An 18,665-nucleotide genomic window follows, 5' to 3' on the forward strand; every position below is an offset into this window, starting at 1 on the left:
TGCATATTATGTATGATTACTTGAGAACCACACCCTCAGATGAATGCAATAATTACAAACTGCCCAAAACCACGATGAGGAGTTGGAAAGACCCACTCCAGCGTTGGTATGGGTTCCGATCTACAAAATTCCTAAAAATGCATTTAATACTCGTCTCTTTGTCATGCGGAAACAATGGTTCAACAAAATGTCTACAGCTGCTTTTCTTTGATAGATTTCCATATAGTCCTATAAAGGCGTATGTTCCATATCCATAGGGCGTTATGCAGTGGTCCACCATTCATTGTGCCTGTGGAAAAAATCTAGAGAAATTTCCCCGGTACAATAAACCTGTAAATACTTATAGCTCCTGTCTTCTCTGTCGCGACCAACAGTTGGAGAGAATGTTCACTCCATCCCACTAGACATTGTGTCTACCAGAAACAGACACAAATTCAAGTCAAGGCTTAAAGCTCACCTCAGTAATGAACGTCAGCGGCCTGACAAGAATTGATAGGCAGCTGCCAATCTGACTAGTGGCGCCAAAGCACAGTAAAAAAACAGAAATTCACAAGCAAGTTGTGATCTATGCTTTACAGACTTCAGCTTTGGTTTGATGAAAAGAAAATTATGTCTCTCAACCTTCGTTTCAATCAGAAGAAGTTTTACTGTAATGTGTAGAAGGCTGATGCTATTTCCTTTCTAAGGTTTCCAGAAAAAAAAAAACCTGTCAGGAAATCCATCATGTGTAGATTGTCAAAAGCCCTGTCAGGAAATTTATCATGTGTATGATTAGATGAATGTAGTTATCACAACCCTGCCTCCAGGCACGATGAGAAGTTCAAAGATCGCCCCTAGTGTTAACTCCATCAGTCGTGCGTGTTCGGAAAGCTCACCTCGGCAATCTCAGCGGTCGGACGGCTTTCATCTTTCCGCCCGGAGTGTTGACCTTTGGTCGATCGATGAGCCCCTCTCCGCCCTTGTATGGAGTCGTGGCCGACCTTATTGATTTTGTGTGGACAAGTCGTACGTTTGGCCGAAGGGTCGAATATAGGATCCCTGATTTTATGGATGACGTCCATACGCAAATAATTTCTGTTCGTTTCCAAAAAAAAGCAAATCGTACAAAAAAGCTACAAAACGATGAAAAATTGCCTTAACTTGAAAAAAGGCTCCTCTAGGCCCTTGTATGGAGTCGTGATCGACCTTGCTGATTTTGTGAGGAGAAGTCGTACGTTTGGCCGAAGGGTTGAATATAGGATCCCTAATTGTATGGATAACAGCCATACGCAAATAATTTTTGTTCGTTTCCAAAAAGGTAACTTGCAAATAAAAGGCTCCCCTCTGCCCTTTATACGGAGTCGTGAACAACCTTGATTTTGTGTGGAGAAGGCGTACGTTTGGCCGAAGGGTAGAATATAGGATCCCTGTATTTGGATGACATCCGAACGCAAATGATTTTCTGTTCGTTTCCAAAAAAGGGGAATCGTTCAAAGAAACTGAAAAATGATCAAAAATTTACCTTTACTTGCAAATAAAAGGCTCCTCTGTGCCCTTTGTAGGAATCGTGACCAACCTTGATTTTGTGAGGAGAAGGCGTACGTTTGGCCGAAGGGTTGAATATAGAAGCCTTGTTTAGGCACTCTGACTTGATCATATGGATGACATCCACGGCGCATCAATATTTATTTTTGACCATACTGCATGCAGTGCAATATGAGCAAATATTTGCTTTGAATTATAAAACATTTTTTGACAACGTCAACTCATATGGTACAATATCTCTTTTCCTTTCCTTTTTTTTGCCATGTAAAGTATATAAGTATAACTAAGATAAAATGTATTTGGAACCCTGAGCAAAGGTCAAAAAGGAAGATGTAAAAGAACGACATTTTCAAAATGAATTGTTTGGCATACACTGTTCTGTGTAGCAAATCATTTGTTCAACCCTTATGTCTACTTAGATTTCATGATGGAGGCAACTTGTTTTGCCCGACTTTTTTTTCACACGCATCAGTTTTGGGGTGCCCAGAGGATGCCATCCATATGATCAAATCAGTATGGCTTTACTTTCTATTGTATCATATTTCTAACTTATTCCGACCTGTCAAGACCAATGCTGCATTGCATAGTATGTAGACGTTTTATCTTACATTGCATGAATATTCTTTTCTTTTCTTTGGTATTTCTTATTTGAATTCAGATTTCTAGAGCACGGCGGGACATACGCAGCAAAGGGAATGTCTGGTTTCTGTTGACCCCACTTCGATTCGGATGACCAAGAAGCACTGCGAAATGTATTTTATTCATTTTTTCTTTCCTTCTTTGTACCAACAATGGATTTTTTTGCATTCGAGATGGTGTAATTGTTTCATTTTGTCTGAAATAGTAGTTTGTTTCTGATAATTGTCTTAAAATGGTCTGTGTTTGATGTGCAAACTTAATCTTATGTCGTCTACCTGTGTTTATATTCACCCCGCTTTGTTTCGGTAACATTTCAGCAATCTATCATGATCAGCTGCCTTAATCAGTATATCCTGTCAGTAGTCCACACGTTCCTTTTGCCAGTGTTTGTCATATAATAGGTGGTCTGTCATACATTATCATAGTCTATGTAAAATAATTAATGTATGTGAGGAAACAGAGAAAGAAATCAAAACAACTATTCAAACAGCACGATTAATACTTCCACTTTTGTTTTTGCAGCTGCTGTGATTTTGACTTGGCGCAGACACGACTGTCAATCATCGTTACACCCCCGGTCATGCTGTCAGCTTTACTATAGATAAACTAAGCAACGTTTGCTATTCTCCGAGCAGAGATTTTGTTTTGGGAGCTAGTAGAGTGGACGTACGAAATCACGACCACTACTAGCCCCCCGAACCTCTGCCTGGATAATAACATTTGTTTCCTGCATATCTGTATGGGACCGCAACGTAAATGGTGTTATAGATGCCGAATGTTCTGATTTTAAAAGTTTGAATGTTCGTTTCTATGCCTTTTCAAAGACGACTGTAGCGCAACGAGGAACACATGCCTGATGGGAAGAATTAGGAACGTACAATGTATTATCTAGTAACGTCATAGAATAAAGATGCTAGCTCTCTGCACAGTCTATCTTGTATCATCGTATCATGTTTTCATCGTCGTGACACGAAGTGGTCTTTTAGTTATTTCTTTAATTCTATCCGAGCTATAGAACGGAACAACTATTTGTACAAGGCCGACTCTCTTTGCTTAAAAGTGTCACTAATGCTACGTTTGGTCAAATCTTCAGAATACGTAAGCTACCATTTCTATGAACAAAGGTAAAATAATCTGAAATAGAGTGTCCGTATGTAGAATATGGCGATGTCTACTTAAGAGTTCCAGAACCTGTGTCGTTGTGTTATCACGTACAAGAAATAAACCAATCAAATGCCATGTTTCAAAGCCATCCCGTTGATTTTATTCTCCATAGACGTTGTGCTGGTGTGACTTACACGGAAAAAAATGATTCCCATATGGGGTAGATGATGGTAAAGCTGAATATCGGGCATATTTGAAGTAACAAACAGCATAATCACATTTTGCGTCCATTTGAAGAAGTATATGGCACCATCAACTCAAACTACTTACTATATGCGTTGGGTTAAAAGCGCCCTCTAGCTACGTTGCTAAAAACTGAATTTCAGCAAATGTCAGAATGAAAAATTATAGGAATGTTGCTATAAAGCAAATCGTCTTATTCTAGTTGTTATAACTATTCCTTGCAGTCGTCCGCGGGATGACATGTTGTTTTGTTTCCCTACGCACTACATTGTGGGTAGACGCTACCTTTGTCCTCACATACTGAACTATAACCAACAGCTAACACACATCTCTTGTACAATCCGATTAGCAGTTTTCGCTACCTTCGTTGTCCATTTACTGTGCTACAAACAATGCATAAGCAACCTAAAATCTATGCTTTTCAGATTTTAGCTTACGTTTGATGTAAACAAAGCCGCGTCTCAACCTTTTCCTTTCAATTGGAAGAAGTTTGATAGCAATGCATGGATAGCCCATTCTATTATTTCTTAAGTTTCTTTCGATTTGATCGATGGTCTTTAATCTATGAAAGAAAGAACTGTTTGCAAAAAAAAATATAGGTTGACACTCTTATCTGTGAAATTCTCACAAAAACATTACCACAATGGAATGTGCCGTCTTCTGTAGGCCCATATCTGCATGATCACACATTTCTAGGATACTTAGTCAAGTCAATGTTATCTCTGCGATGAAGTTCATATATCATGTGGAAAAGCCTGCCTTGCCGTTCTGAAATTCGCAACTACCTGAAGAGTAGGAAGACAATCCGGTACTTTTGACTAGCTTCCGTCTACGTTCATGATGGTCAGATACATATACATGAGCACTCAACCACTAATACTGCATAAAATAACTAGAGCCTGCAATTCAATGACACAGGGGGCCCAGGCTTAATTTGCAAGCTCTAGTATCTTACATAAAATGTAGATGTTAGACTGTTTCTAAGCTCCCCAGTTCTAGGACCAACATACCCCCGAGCACAGCACACCGAGGTAGACCCTCAAGAGCGAAGTCTAGCATTCAGACTTACTTGGCCATTGTGGTCATATTTTTGTGGTAACTTCTGTATTTTCATTGATCAAATAAGCAAGAATATTAATTGTGCCTTTAACGGAAAAGCATTGCAGGGGTCACTATAGAGGTTTGACTGTAGTAATGATGTGTAATTGAGTTCTGCCTAGTTGATGATGATCTTCTCCATGGCGGCGTTCAGCAGACTGACGTCACCTTTGATCTTCTCGGACAGACGCTGTATCTTCTCGCGAGAGTCCAGCACTTCGACGGACTGCGTGTAGGGGTCATAGGTCACTTCGAACGGCCGCTGTATTCTTGAAGCGTAAGATCTGCGATGATGATAACAGAGGAAAGTAGATATTTAGGTTTTTATATCATATTTTGTAATAACTGGCCAACGACAAAAAAAATGGCAGAAACTCACAGTCGACTGACCGATGATAATGATGACGATGACTATCTTGTGTAATGGCACTATTCATCCTGATAGTGCATAACTTGTACTTCTCACATTGGTTTTAAGGAACATAAAACATAGAAATAGTAGCAACGTATACGTAACATAAAAATAGTAGCAACGTATATGTAACACTGCATGGCTTATGAGTATGGACTATATAATCATACATAAAAAGACACCTATAACCAAACTTATACAAGAGCTACCTGACTGCCATAGGCACCTTAGATAGGTACCAATACGAAATGATTCATTCCTAGGTTTAAAGTTCTTAACCAATGTTATAGTATATTTAAGTTGTCAGGTAAAGGAAGCCTCTTCGTTACCTGAGCTGCTCCTTGGCCTTGTCGAAGGTGTCAGAGACGAAGTAGACAGTCTGGTAGGCGACGTCATCGTACGGTTCCACTGCCGTCACTTCCGGGTCGAAGTCCTTGATTTCCGGTTTGCCAGACAATGCATACTAACAAGACGGAATAGCAGGTTGAGTTTAAGGTAGTTATGCAGAAATTCTTTCACATGTTTACGAAACAGAGAGTTCGTCTCGAAAGCTCCCCAGAGCAATCCTTTTTTCAAGTTGTGTGTAAGTCTTAAATGTTTGTCAAAACGACACTGTTTTGGTTATCTTTTACAGAATACATTTCCATGCTTATATTCATTTTTTGAGGCTTTCATCGTCAGTTAAATGGTCTTTGCTCACTGTCTTCTGAAGGAGACCTAATATGGTACAACGCATTTATTTAATAACTTGACATATCTACGTAATACATTTTTTCTAAAATAGTCTGATGAAACGTACCTCTAGTTCTCCATACGAAGACAGGAGCCCTGCGCCACAGGCCTTCAACTTGTTGTCCTGTCTGCATAGACCAAACTCAACAGTGAACCAGTAACACTGAAAAAAGATAGGGAAATATAACGTAAGCAGTGACTTATGCTCTGGTCCCATTTCCGATCCGGGGCCCTGTCGGGCTATTTGCGAAAACAAACAAAAATGCATATCGAGAAAATACACAATATATAGTTAGGGCTATCTTTGTTGTCTTCATATCATATTTCTCGTTACCACAAGCTACCCGGCCGGGCCGCTTTGGAAATCGGACCAAATCATTAACGGGATATGATGGAATAAATAACAGCATAATATTCAAGCGTGTATGGGATGTGTAGTGTGTGCGGTGCAAATAAAGGTCCTGTTGTTGCTCACCGTGGCGAGTTTCTCGATGTCTTCATCAGAAGCACCGAGGGACAGCAGGCCGATTTCCTGGGTATAGGGAGAAACAGTTAAGTTGAGTTAGGCTTGAACTTGTCTGTTGATCTTTGTATGTATTTATTCCTCTTTCTCTGTCTTCTTCACTATTTCTTTTTCTCTCGCATTTTCTTGCTCTAGCCATAGATATATCCAAACACACAAACACGCTACGCACTTAAATATACCAGCCTCACTTTTCAGGCACAATGAGACAAGTGTAGATACTCGCGTTCCTATATCATCTCGCCATGGTTAAAGACAAGTTATCTCAAGTAGTCAACATAAAGGTAATGCAGAAACACTGTCATTTTACCTGTGAAAACTGCGCGAAGCTTGGGTCTGATAACATGGGCACGTGGCCAAGAAGCTCGTGACAGCAGTCTCTGTGGTGTGAAGAAAAATATAATCATTTCTTTTTTTTAACAAACTTTGTTAAGCTTCTTGTATCGTGTAATAAAGTAGCAGGCTCTTTACATGTTTATAGGTCTAATTTGCAAGTCTTTCATTGAGAAGAGAATTTTTACTTACGTTCGTCTGTGAAGAATGTGTTTAGAATGATAGAGTAGAAAAGTTGTGTGTTCAACTACCATACTCTTTCCCAAATGCTGATTTCCGAACATAGAAAGCCGAATGTGCAAAGTCCTTGCATTGCATGACTCGGTCGGAGATGGGACTCATGATAGAGATGTTAAGAACTTACTAATGTGCAAAGTTCAACTACTTGAACACATTATCCATAGTCATGTCATGAAACACTTAGAAAGTTTCAACATATTGACTGACTACCAACATGGATTCAGAGCAAAGCGATCCACAGAAACACAGCTTATATTGACAGCTCACGACATAGCTGGGGCACTGAACAGTAAAAAAACAGGTAGATCTAGCAATTCTTGATTTTACTAAAGCTTTCGATAAAGTCCCACATAGCAGACTCATCACAAAACTAGAGCACTACGGAATTCAAGGCACCACACTAAATTGGTTGAAGGCTTTCTTGACCAATAGGGAACAGACGGTAGTGGTAGAAGGCAAGGCCTCAGCTCCAGTTAGAGTTGCGTCAGGCGTACCACAGGGAACCGTTCTGGGACCGTTACTCTTCCTCCTGTACATAAATGACTTACCAGACCAGCTGGATTCAAATGTTAGGTTATTTGCCGATGACTGCCTGTTATATATAGAGTTGTCCACACAGAGTGATTCACAGCTTTTGCAAGAAGATTTGAACACACTCGAAGAATGGCAAAGCAGATGGCTAATGCAGTTTAATCCGGAAAAATGTTACATCATGCATATAACAAACAAACGAAACCCAATTGTAACCCCCTACCAGTTCTGTGGACAGGCTCTAGCAACAGCAAAGAGCCACCCGTACCTAGGCGTTACATTAACAACGGGGCTAAAGTGGAACACCCATATCAACAAAGTAACAACTAAGGCTAAACAGACATTGGGAGTGATCAAACGTAATTTGCGGGCATGCCCAGCAAAGGTAAAATCACTTGCATACACGTCTCTAGTAAGACCAAACCTTGAATATGCTGCAACAGTTTGGGATCCATACACAAAGAAGGATATAGATAAACCGGAGAGGGTGCAGAACCAAGCTGCCAGATTCTGCACGAACAACTATGAAAGGGGCGCTAGTGTAACAAAAATGAAAGCAGACCTGCAATGGATGTCACTTGAGGACAGGAGAACAATGTCCAGACTTTGCATGATGTACAAGATGACTTATATACTTGTGGACGTACCGACTGATAAGTGTCTAATGCCAGCTCAGAAGAGGACCAGAAATAGTCATGCTTTTAAGTACCAGAGTTATCAGCCAAGGATTGATGTGTTCAAAAATTCGTATTTCCCGAGAACCATAGTAGAATGGAACTCGTTGTCATCAAGTACTTCCTCACTAAGTAGCTTTAAAGAACGGTTGCAGTCAGATATGCAAAGACTAGGTGTAACAGACCGTTCGGTGTAATATGACCAGCTGCTGCCGCGCCGCGTGCCTGCGAAGCTGGTGTGTTACGCCTAATGGCGGTTATACCGGCTATATAGATACAGATACAGATAGATACAGATACAGATACTAATGGCCAAATCAATCTTTTGTAATATGAAGAAAAAAGGGAGTTTGTTACACAATATACAGCCGGTCAGATGCGACCATTTGAGCCAAGACACGTATGATTTTGTCTCATATATAATATTATGTATAAATACTTACGGCTCTGGAGAGTGGTGCGGCTTGGACCCGTGTCTGAGGTACTGGGTACACTGGAACACACGGAACGCCAGGCTGGCCAGGAAGTCTCGAGCTGACACCAGACCTGCCACGGGACGGAGCTGCCAGCCTGTTCTCTCTGTATAAAACAGAAAGTAAATAAGTGTGGCAAAAAAAATTATTGCCATCATGGCAAAGGTGTCTATTTAAGGGGGTCCTCATACAAAACTCAATCATCAATCACCCTATTAAGGTTGCTCTTGGAGCTTCGCCAAAATCTTGTGTGAAAAGTCGACATTTGCAAGGACATGCAGTATGATTCCTCTTAGACATTTCTGTAACATCAGAAGCAGCTTTGCTCCCCAAAGTACTACGAACGATGAAGTGATGACTGATTTCCTTACCTTTCAGAAAGTTGGACACCGCCTCCAGCTGAGGGACCACGTCTGCACTGTGGGCCGAGGAAATGAGAACAAAGTAAGCTTCTGCAAAAACCGTCATGTTGGTAAACAGAGGGAGGGAGTGGAGGTGGCTGGTACCAAATGCTACCATAGTCTCCGACACTCAGGCACGAGGATGGGACTAGGTACAGGTAAAGGTGAATTTAAAGGTAAGGTAAAGAGAGAACGAATGCCCACAATTTTTTAAATTGTTATTTCTACCACAAGATGAGTGACTTTACATATCTTTGGGTAGTAAATAATCTGTTAAGTCTCAACCTTTATACAATGATACCACTGTACATGATCGAAACAAAGACTTGGTACAAATTATGGTTTGTCTCACCTATATCCACAGTGCTTCTCCAGCAGCTTGAGGCCTTCGATGTGCTCCTTACACGAGTGAGTTTGATACAGCGATGTGAGGGACTTGTAGACGATTCCCCTACAAACAGTGAGTGGAATTATGATATCAGTCATTTTTCTCTGTAGCCGCTTAGTATGAGAGAATTGGTGAACCGATTCTATATACATACCAGCATACACATATATACGATTGGCGTCTCTATTGTTCTTTACCTTACATCGTTAAGAGTCATCGTTTACCTTACCCGTCAACAATGTGGTACTTGCAAGTGGTTAGTTCGACATTGACGAGTAAGGCACGTTGATAACCATGCTATAAGTGTATTGCTGCAATGTACAGATCCAATGTTGGTAGCAAATTCCAGGTTCAAATATTCGACACATACGTCAAAGTGCAAAACACATTGTCTAACTCAGACCCTGATATTTCTTTACCTACCATGTAGTTGTTTCTTCGTCTGTGTACTCTATCACTGGCAAAGGTTGGCCACTACGGTGAAAATAGTAAAATCGTCTTTAATATCATATTTTTATTTGAGAGACGTAGAACATATTTACATGCATCATTTGTTTTAAAGCGTCGATGAAATGAGAAAATAAAAAGATACATATCAAAATATAACTTAAATGCACGAAAAGATCTTACTTTTAATGACAGAAAAAAATTCAAAAGTCAGTAGATGAAAAACCTTTTCACATGAACATAATTCTACAAAGAATTTGAGTTAATAATAACAAATCTTGCTAAAAATACATGCTAGTGATCACTGACGTCACCGGGTGTGTTGTATATGGTAGGTCTAGACATGACGTCAGACATGACGTCATACTTACTGTTTGTATTCGAAGGCAGCTTCCGCTATTTTCTTTCTGCGAGCTCGGTATACTTTGTCCGAGAAACCCTGGGAAATTGAAATATACAACGCGTCATTACATCAACCAAGTCTGACGTGAACAGTATCATTTATCGGAAGTATTTTTCTAAGAATTCTTCCAAATCATTATTTATTGTTTCTGTCTTTAAATGTACATGTAAAGGCAAAAACACCACAAAGCAGTACTTTTGTCCTAGATATCAGACACAAGTTTGTTTAGAAGGTAGAACTACATTGTGTTGATGAGTTTAATGATGATGAAAAACCCTTATTGCACATTCGTGCCTCGAGGGGTAAGGTGCAGGTCGTTTAACATGAATCTAACTAATATGTATGCGACATATACGGTGAAGTATATACAATACATAGCTTAAACATACATTCTGATTGTTTTACATCTATAATAGACATTATCTGACTACACTAAAAGCGCTAAATGAAATTTAAGAGTTAACAAAAAGAAAACAGGACTGACCGGATGGTCCACATCCAGCTCAGGCTCGAACTTGGTGACCAGGTGATGGCACTTGTCCAGGTCTGCGATGACCTTCGGAAACCAGGGACCTGTTGAAAGAATAGAAGAAACCAAACAGATGATGTTAAACAAAAATTGCCAAATAATGCGAGCAAATAACAAATCAGAATGGACCCAGAGCATGTACAACCTAAACTGAATCCACCGAAACCAAGCAACAAACCTGATGAAAAATAAACTTGTCTTCAAAAAATTGTCAAGCTGGAAATATTTGAGCGTTTCAAACCTATCAAAGTCGTCATAGCATCCATGCTAACGATTGCTTTTGGATGAGATTACTAGCTCGGAGATGTTTCCCTTGCTATTGAACAAACAAGCAAACAAACAAACAACAAATAAAACTGAATCAAATCGACATACCATCCACGTCGACTCCATTCTCGTTGAAGAGCTGTAGACTCTTGACCCTGCCCTTGAGTGAGATGACCAGTCCAGGAATGTTACCCTTGCCCTGGTCACGCTCACACCGTACCAGGAAACTGACGTCACCGCCGCCATTTTGGGGAGAGCGCGACTCGATGTGATGAATTTTCACGTGATATCTCTGAAAGGAAACGTTGAAATCAATTGATTATGCCTTTTTATTGAAAATAAGTGATAAACATATTCAGATATGTCGTTCTGATTGTTTTACATCTATCATACGCTATACGTTGATGAAGGTTAGACATCCAGGTGAACAGTACTTGCATACAATTCAAACTCTACTGCTGGATAAATAACGAAAATTATTTCCGGACGTTAGGAGTGACATCCATCGCTCTTCTTCAGCGTCACTAGAATGAACTAGCAGAACTAACCAGTAGATATTTACAAGAACTTTAACCATAAGTTATATACGACTCAATAAACGCTAAAATAAAAAGGCATTGGATAAGTTTCAATGTGCTGACCCTGAACGCATCCAAGATGGCGGGCAGTCTATCGAACCCGTCGTTCGGTGAGAAGACGATGGTGGCCTTCACGGGGACGTCGTTGTCCTCGACATGGTCCAGCACCTCTAGGTCTTCGTCATCCTCAGACAGGCTGAGCTGCCGCCATGCACTAGACAGTCGGCGCCCTGATATCGTGTTATAGATAAATAAAAGGTAACCAAAAAACACGAAATGTTAGACTCAATATCTTGATTTCTTTATTTGTACGTCGGTCAATTCCACTTGTTTATCTGCATGATTTTATAAGACCCGAAAAACTCGCTGTGCTTTTATTAACTGCAGTGGACTACTATGAGAACCGATACTGTTTCGAGCTGTTGGTTGTGTCTTACTGGAATAAGCAGGTAAGCAGTCTAGCTTTGTTTCCCTGTGCTATTGTCAAATTATATTGCTTCAGCTTGCAATGGTCTGTTTTCACATATCGCCATGTTGATTCCAGTGATACTCTATATTTCAGTAGTTTGGTAGCATCCCAGTAAGTATTATAAGATGACTCCAGCTTGACAATTGATTTTGATGTAATAAACCAAGTCAAACCAAAAGGTAACAGTCTGCTCCGTACCCAGATCGTCGCTATTACCTGTGGCACGACATAACTCCTTTTCTGCGCGTGCGTCGTCGATCAGACTCCGCCGGCGGCCATGGTAACCGTTTGTCTGCAAGAGGTGACAAAAAACACAATCATGTAGCTGAATTGAAATGTAAAGGTAGTCCCATAGTTCTTTTGAGACTGCAGTGGCATTGGATTGTCATCTACGGTGTCTGGAACATGGTATCGAAAGGTCTTCTCCTACCATAAACTTTACCTGCCCAACCAACGGTGTGTAAAGTGCATTCAAGTTGGTAAAAGTTATCTCATGTCCATTCTTGTCATATTCTTGTTCACGCAGAATCCAATCATATACACCTGCAGTCCAGTATATCACAGCGTGAAAGATGTTTCAGGTAAACGTAGTCTTACCTAAATTAGACTTATCTAGTGCCATCTACACATACATTCGAAGCTATGAAATATTAATAAAAGATGCAATGAAGTGTTGTTTGTCTACTACACTGCTTGACATTTCAAATGAGGCAATCGTCGTTGTCCTTCAAATGCACTTTGAGTTCTTTAAGATCAGACAGGGAATGTTGAAAACTTTCTTTATCTAATCATTCCTGAAGCAAAATGCTTCTACTTTTAGGCACCATCAGCTATGACCAGTCACACCTCACATGGGTCAAACCTTGGCAATTGCCGCGTGCAGCACGGCATTAGGGGTAATGTAAGGATATTAAGTTGAAAGGATCAAAGAGCATGGTTCCGTGTCAGTAATAGCAGGGCCGGTGCTGGTGCGATTCTCACGCTATATCGGGGTACCTGAATATTTTACCGCTGGAAACGTCTGTAAATACTAAATGTTTGTCAGTTTGGAACGACGAAGAGAGAAAGAATACGACTTAGCTTTGATTCTACATGAACGTCGTTTTCTTTTTTACTATCACACTCTCTCTCTCTCTCTCTCTCTCTCTCTCTCTCTCTCTCTCTCTCTCTCTCTCTCTCTCTCTCTCTCTCTCTATATATATATATATATATATATATATATATATATATCGACGTTATGTATATCGACGTTAAAACCCCACAGACGTATACATCATATCGTCTGGACGAATGCAAGACTAACCATTTGTTTGCGAGTTACGGTTTAGAGCATCTAGTACGACTTGGAATAGATGAACGACATTGCTCATCATCGGCGTCCGTCCGTCTCTAGGAGACGACGGGTTTCTGTCAATCTTTCGGGAATTGTTTTACGCTTTGTGTGTTTTGTTGCCTTTTTTTGTTTTGCAGGATATTCCAATTATGAAATCAAGGATTTGATAGATCCGACTTAGGTCGCAGCGATAGTGCAGCGAGATTTTTCAGTGGAATTGGGGCCTTACCAACCTGAAGAAAGAAGCAAATCAACGCGATCCCATTATTTGGCAGTATGGTATTGCATAATCAAGTATAGCATTGCTTCCTTTCTATGATAAGATAGAAGTGATGAATCATATAAAAGATTGACGGCTTGGTGTTGGAACCGTTTAGTAAACCAGCCACTTCGCGATGTTTTGTTACATGCCGTTGCATGGCAACGTGTCGCGGTTCCAGGAATCCACTGATGACATGTAATTTCCGATATTGAACGTCATTCTGACGTTCCCATTCACAACTTAGAGGTTAAAGATTATACCTTACAGTTTTAGTGATCAACAAAAATGAATGAACTTTATTGAAACAGCAACGAAATCTGATTTAATATCAACCTAAGTTTATCATATTTCTGAGTTTGTTGATACCATTATATATACCATTTCTAATACAGCTCATTATAGTTTGATTTTTTGTGGCCCATGTAAATACTCATAATCTGCTGTGTAGACCTACCTTGTTATGTAACTGTCATTTGATCGAATGCGTAACTGTCTAAAAATGCAAACGAAACAAAGCGACCTCCAAATATAGCACGCCCCAGTTATGTTGGTTCGAAATGTCGGTATAAAAAGGTTCTCATGGCTCTTTTTTCGTTAGTGCAGCACCGTTATTGTTATTTCTATGTGTTGCTTAACATGCCGAATCGCTAATGTGTCAATGGCGTTAAAAGATAACAAAAGCAATGCCAGATGTTGCCTCATACAAAAGTGGGTTAAGGGTCAAAACTGTTTCTCCTACATCAGCACTCCTAAATGGTTAAATCCACAAAGATTACTCAAACAGGCAGCATATGATTCATACAAAGAAACATACCAATCGAAAAATACTGAGAAGCGCAGTACTGGTTATGTATTGAAATCGTTGCACTTATTCAGCAAAATAGCAGATAACGATAAGTTGCATTTCATCTAAACGTTTGTATGGAATGCTATGCCTGCAGTGCTTTGAATACATTCCGTGCCCGTTTGTAGTCAATTTTCTGGAAACACGGTGCGCAAAAAAATAGATGTGTACGTCTATCATTTTCAACACCTACAAGTCTTACTAAAAGAACATGATAGAGGTAAAGTTTCGTCATGATACACCGTGGTCAGGACGTGCAAAGGCTATCATTGGGCAAAGGAATACTTCCAAATGACGTGTAAATGAATGAAAAGATAAATTCGCTCACGAAAAAAATGCTACTCCATAAAAGAATTTCGAAAGAATAGCTTTTGCTGATGTGTACGTACTTTGTGAACGAAATTCGTGTCGCATATTTCACATCAATTCTAGGAAGACTCGTATTTGCTTTTCCATTTACCACAATAACAGCCTAGGGTGTTCACAAGGAACATGGTATTATATAACAGCGATTTCCTCATCAGTTTACAATAGTGCCATTTTACTGTGATGTGCACAATGTATAAATAAAGCTAATGCTCTACGGCTGATATGAATTACGAATCTACCATAGTCATGTTGAACTATGGAGACCATACATCTACATCAATATCACCACAATGTTCTGGCAACAGGTTACATGAAGTGCATCAGATGCTAGAAGGTTGGACGAATATAATGATATCAGGAAATAATAACTTACAAACTGATACTCCACAGCTGAGTCGGAAGCGATGCGGTTACGGAAGCTCCTGGGCTGTTCTTCTCCGTCAGTCATGGTCGCTCCACTGTCTCCTGCATGCGCCGTCTGCGTCTTTTCCTCCATCGCTACTGGCACAAAATTGCTACAAAATTACCGCAACGTTTCTGCCACTTTGCTGGCATGGATGGAGACATCAGTACCAGGGCCAGCTGCCCTGTATTTAAACCCTGCGTCACAGGACAGTAATAACCGGGCCGTGTCATTTCATCGTTATCCTAACAAAGGAGCTCAATTACCGGTTGTTTCAAGATTGGGCTTGGCATGTACAACGTTTGCTTGGTTAACCAGCGGTTAGTGATTACAAAAACGATCAGGTGTAATCTTATCCATTTCCTGAACGTCATGTGAGATTACTAAATGAACATGACAAGTGTGGCCTTTTGGCCAGGGATGTTTACTTGCGTGCGACTGTGTTATTAGTAACTAGAGTTCCACGACCTCAAACCTTCGCCAAATGATTCTAACCTTTATGACTGACGTATTTAGGAGTGTTTCTCATCAATCATAAATCATACCAGTTGATCGTCTTCAGCCAAATAACAGAAGTTGTCAAAAGTATGAGCTTATCAAAGAAGGTTATTTTAACATTTATCATCAATTATGCAAATGTGGTCCTTATCAGCATAATTTGATTCAACGATGTTCACATTCACATAACTTTCAAATGCCACAAGGATGAAATTGCCATCATTTACATGTATGTAATTATAGCAGTTATTGCATGTTTTCTATCTATCAACATTCCTCTCTTCCTTAGTTACATATGTCACATATTTGAATTGTAATATCATGGAACACAGCGGGCTTGTCTCATTAGTTATGCAAATTAGAAAATCTGATTTGCATAATTGTAACCAATCATACAAAGCATCACGTAAGATATCTACATACCAAACATCAAGACCATCCATCATGCCCATCTTGAGTTATAGTATGTTCTTATTAATTATGCAAATGAGGTCTTCATTTGCATAGTTGATATCTATTAATATTTCTCTCCTCTTCAGTTACATATGTCACATGTTAGAGAGTCCTATCATGGAATTTGGCGGATGTATAAAATGTCGTCATTAATTATGCAAATAAGATACTTATTTGCATAATACTTATCTTATCATGTACATCATCACTCAAGCTATCTACATACCAAAAATCAAGACCATCCATCAAACCCATCTTGAGTTATAGTATTTTCTCATTAATTATGCAAATGAGGTCATCATTTGCCTAGTTTGTTTGTTTGTTTGTTTGTTTGAACCTTTTGGTTATTCATGATAAGCTCAAATCGGCACGCAGGCCACTTTTCAGTGAGGTCATGAGGGAAGAGGTAAGGGTCAGATACAATATAACAGAGATACACAGTCATTTGAGTCCTAATAACTGTATCAATATATATCATTACATATTTATGGTACAACAATATACAATTTCTACAACATACAACATATAGTAGGGCGAAAGCTGGTTCATGGTCCGTGTCCGTTCGTTTAGTTCATTTCCGTTAGTTCAAGAGTCTCTTAAAGGAAGACAGATTCGGAGCCGTATGTGTGTCTGGCGGTAGGCTGTTCCAGACATTTAGTTGATATCTATTAACATTTCTCTCCACCTCAGTTACATATGTCACAAGTTTGAGAGTCCTATTATGGAATTTGGCGAATGTATGAACTTTCCTCATTAATTATGCAAATAAGATACTGATTTGCATGATAAGTATCTAATCATGTACATCATCACTTAAGCTATCTACTTACTAAAAATCATGACCATCCATCAGGCCCTTCTTGAGTTATTCCATTTCAAAGTCTGAAGCAAAACCTCCTCCTGCAGTCCCAAAAAAGTCGCTAGGGGGCCCAAACCTAGACCACTTACTCCCTGTCCGAATAGCTATCTACCACTCAAAAGTCAGAACCATAGCATGTCCAGAACACGAGATATCAAAACAGGAAGTTCCGCTGCAGTACCGTAACAAGCCGTTAGGGGACCCAAAATGTAATCATTTCCTTGACTTATCAAGACCTACCCACCTACCAAGTATCAAGACAATCCATCGAAGCCTTCTCGAGTTATGCTGTACGTTACACACACACAAACAAACAAACGCTACCCTCTGCATAACCTTCTTGGCGAAGGTAATTACCCTAAACTAAAAGGCACCTATTACTACTACAAAATCCCCTAGTTGCTGTTGGGCACTTCCATCATCGCTTTCAAACATTATTTACTTAATTTTACGAAAGAAGAAAGTACTTGGAGATTTCGACTTTTTCTGAAAAATAAAATATCAGATACTGTACGCACCTACATCAACAACACCTCATCTACTTATTGGGAAATATCTTCGCCATCTCTCTTTTCAATGTCCTTTTCACAGAAAACCTCTGCTTGGAGAATAGCGTGTAGTACAAGTCTGTTTATAGTTACACCTAAGCTACAAAGCAATTAAGGCAAAAGTCATATGCAGAGTTTTGAAGGACCCAGTATTCTCCAGTGCATAATGCAATCGTCGTCAAAACTCCCCAACGAGCAATGGAAGTTATGGAAACATATTTCATATTTTCAACTTGCTCCATGTAAGCTTCTCCGGTTTCGATAAAGTGTTCTTAGTCGCACCGAATTTTGTGGCGAATGGTGTTGTAATCTAATGCGTAGATTTTCAATTTTGTTCGAATTGCATCTGCCATCCTACTGGAGACGGGGCGGGTCACACGTTAAAAACTGGGTCACGGGGTCAAAGGTTACAAACACCCACGTTGCTCCTTCATTTGGCTTGGCTGTGTGGACGTTTGCAGCATTACAGATCAAAACAGGATACAGAAGGACTGCCATAGCACATACACACACACATACATACATACATACATAGATAGATACAAACATGCATACATATATATAAAAGAATAGTTCAAATTGTTCCCCTTATTGCCAAAAAAGGAACGGATATAACGTTTTTTACTGCCGTTTTGGAGTTTGTTTGTCTTATTAAAGTCTTAGATCACTGCCCAATGAAATGCAACTGTTTATCGGCACACCTTGCATAAAAGCTTCAGTCGTTTTAAAGCGTGGTAATGAGTATAACATCTCCCGTTGTCTAGATGATCTATTGTTTGCTATTTCTACGCCTAAACCATCACTTTTGTGGTGTTCTTCAAGTTGCATAATGTAGACATACTAGCAGAGTAAAACGAGATTACCACGGGAAATGCCACACAAACATATCATACTCATTCGTATGTTGAGAGAGAATGCAGGGTGTGTACACCGACTTCTCTTCGCCTCCTTACGTCCGCAGACTCGGAACAAGAAGTACTACGCAGCTGTGGATTTTAGGACCTCGTCACTTTGGACCACGGTTTCAAGATGGCGGCATGGTATCTCCGCCCACCTCTGGAATGTCAGAGCACCCGGGTCACAGAAGC

General features: G+C 39.9%; 1 protein-coding gene and 1 long non-coding RNA gene across 2 annotated transcripts in view; one reads left to right on the top strand and one right to left on the bottom strand.

Annotated features, from left to right (window-relative positions):
* The window catches only part of LOC136421964 (uncharacterized), a 53,555-nt gene extending 44,589 nt beyond the window's left edge, over window positions 1-8,966 (top strand). Inside the window, exon 3 of the long non-coding RNA XR_010753549.1 lies at window positions 8,905-8,966. This is a non-coding gene — a long non-coding RNA (uncharacterized lncRNA). The remainder of the gene's footprint in view (window positions 1-8,904) is intronic.
* On the bottom strand, window positions 3,405-15,361 carry LOC136421963 (tyrosine 3-monooxygenase-like). Its single transcript, XM_066409568.1, has 15 exons — window positions 15,190-15,361; window positions 12,225-12,300; window positions 11,603-11,769; window positions 11,070-11,253; window positions 10,650-10,738; window positions 10,134-10,201; window positions 9,739-9,789; window positions 9,280-9,378; window positions 8,898-8,944; window positions 8,497-8,632; window positions 6,586-6,655; window positions 6,228-6,284; window positions 5,820-5,915; window positions 5,350-5,483; window positions 3,405-4,892 (listed from the first exon to the last, which is right to left on the bottom strand). Exons 1-15 carry the CDS (start codon window positions 15,310-15,312, stop codon window positions 4,727-4,729), a joined length of 1,563 nt encoding a protein of 520 aa, XP_066265665.1. The 5' UTR covers window positions 15,313-15,361; the 3' UTR covers window positions 3,405-4,726.
* Between the last annotated feature and the right edge of the window lie 3,304 nt (window positions 15,362-18,665).

The sequence above is a fragment of the Branchiostoma lanceolatum genome, chromosome 16 (assembly GCF_035083965.1).
Source record: "Branchiostoma lanceolatum isolate klBraLanc5 chromosome 16, klBraLanc5.hap2, whole genome shotgun sequence".
Lineage (NCBI taxonomy): Eukaryota > Metazoa > Chordata > Leptocardii > Amphioxiformes > Branchiostomatidae > Branchiostoma > Branchiostoma lanceolatum.

Excerpts from the sequence above, each read along its gene's own strand:
- LOC136421963 (XM_066409568.1), bottom strand. The coding sequence starts at position 15,312 with ATGGAGGAAAAGACGCAGACGGCGCATGCAGGAGACAGTGGAGCGACC. Across the intron at positions 11,254-11,602 it reads CCATCTTGGATGCGTTCAGG|AGATATCACGTGAAAATTCA; the intron begins GTCAGCACATTG and ends GTTTCCTTTCAG. Across the intron at positions 5,484-5,819 it reads CTTCGTATGGAGAACTAGAG|TATGCATTGTCTGGCAAACC; the intron begins GTACGTTTCATC and ends CCGTCTTGTTAG.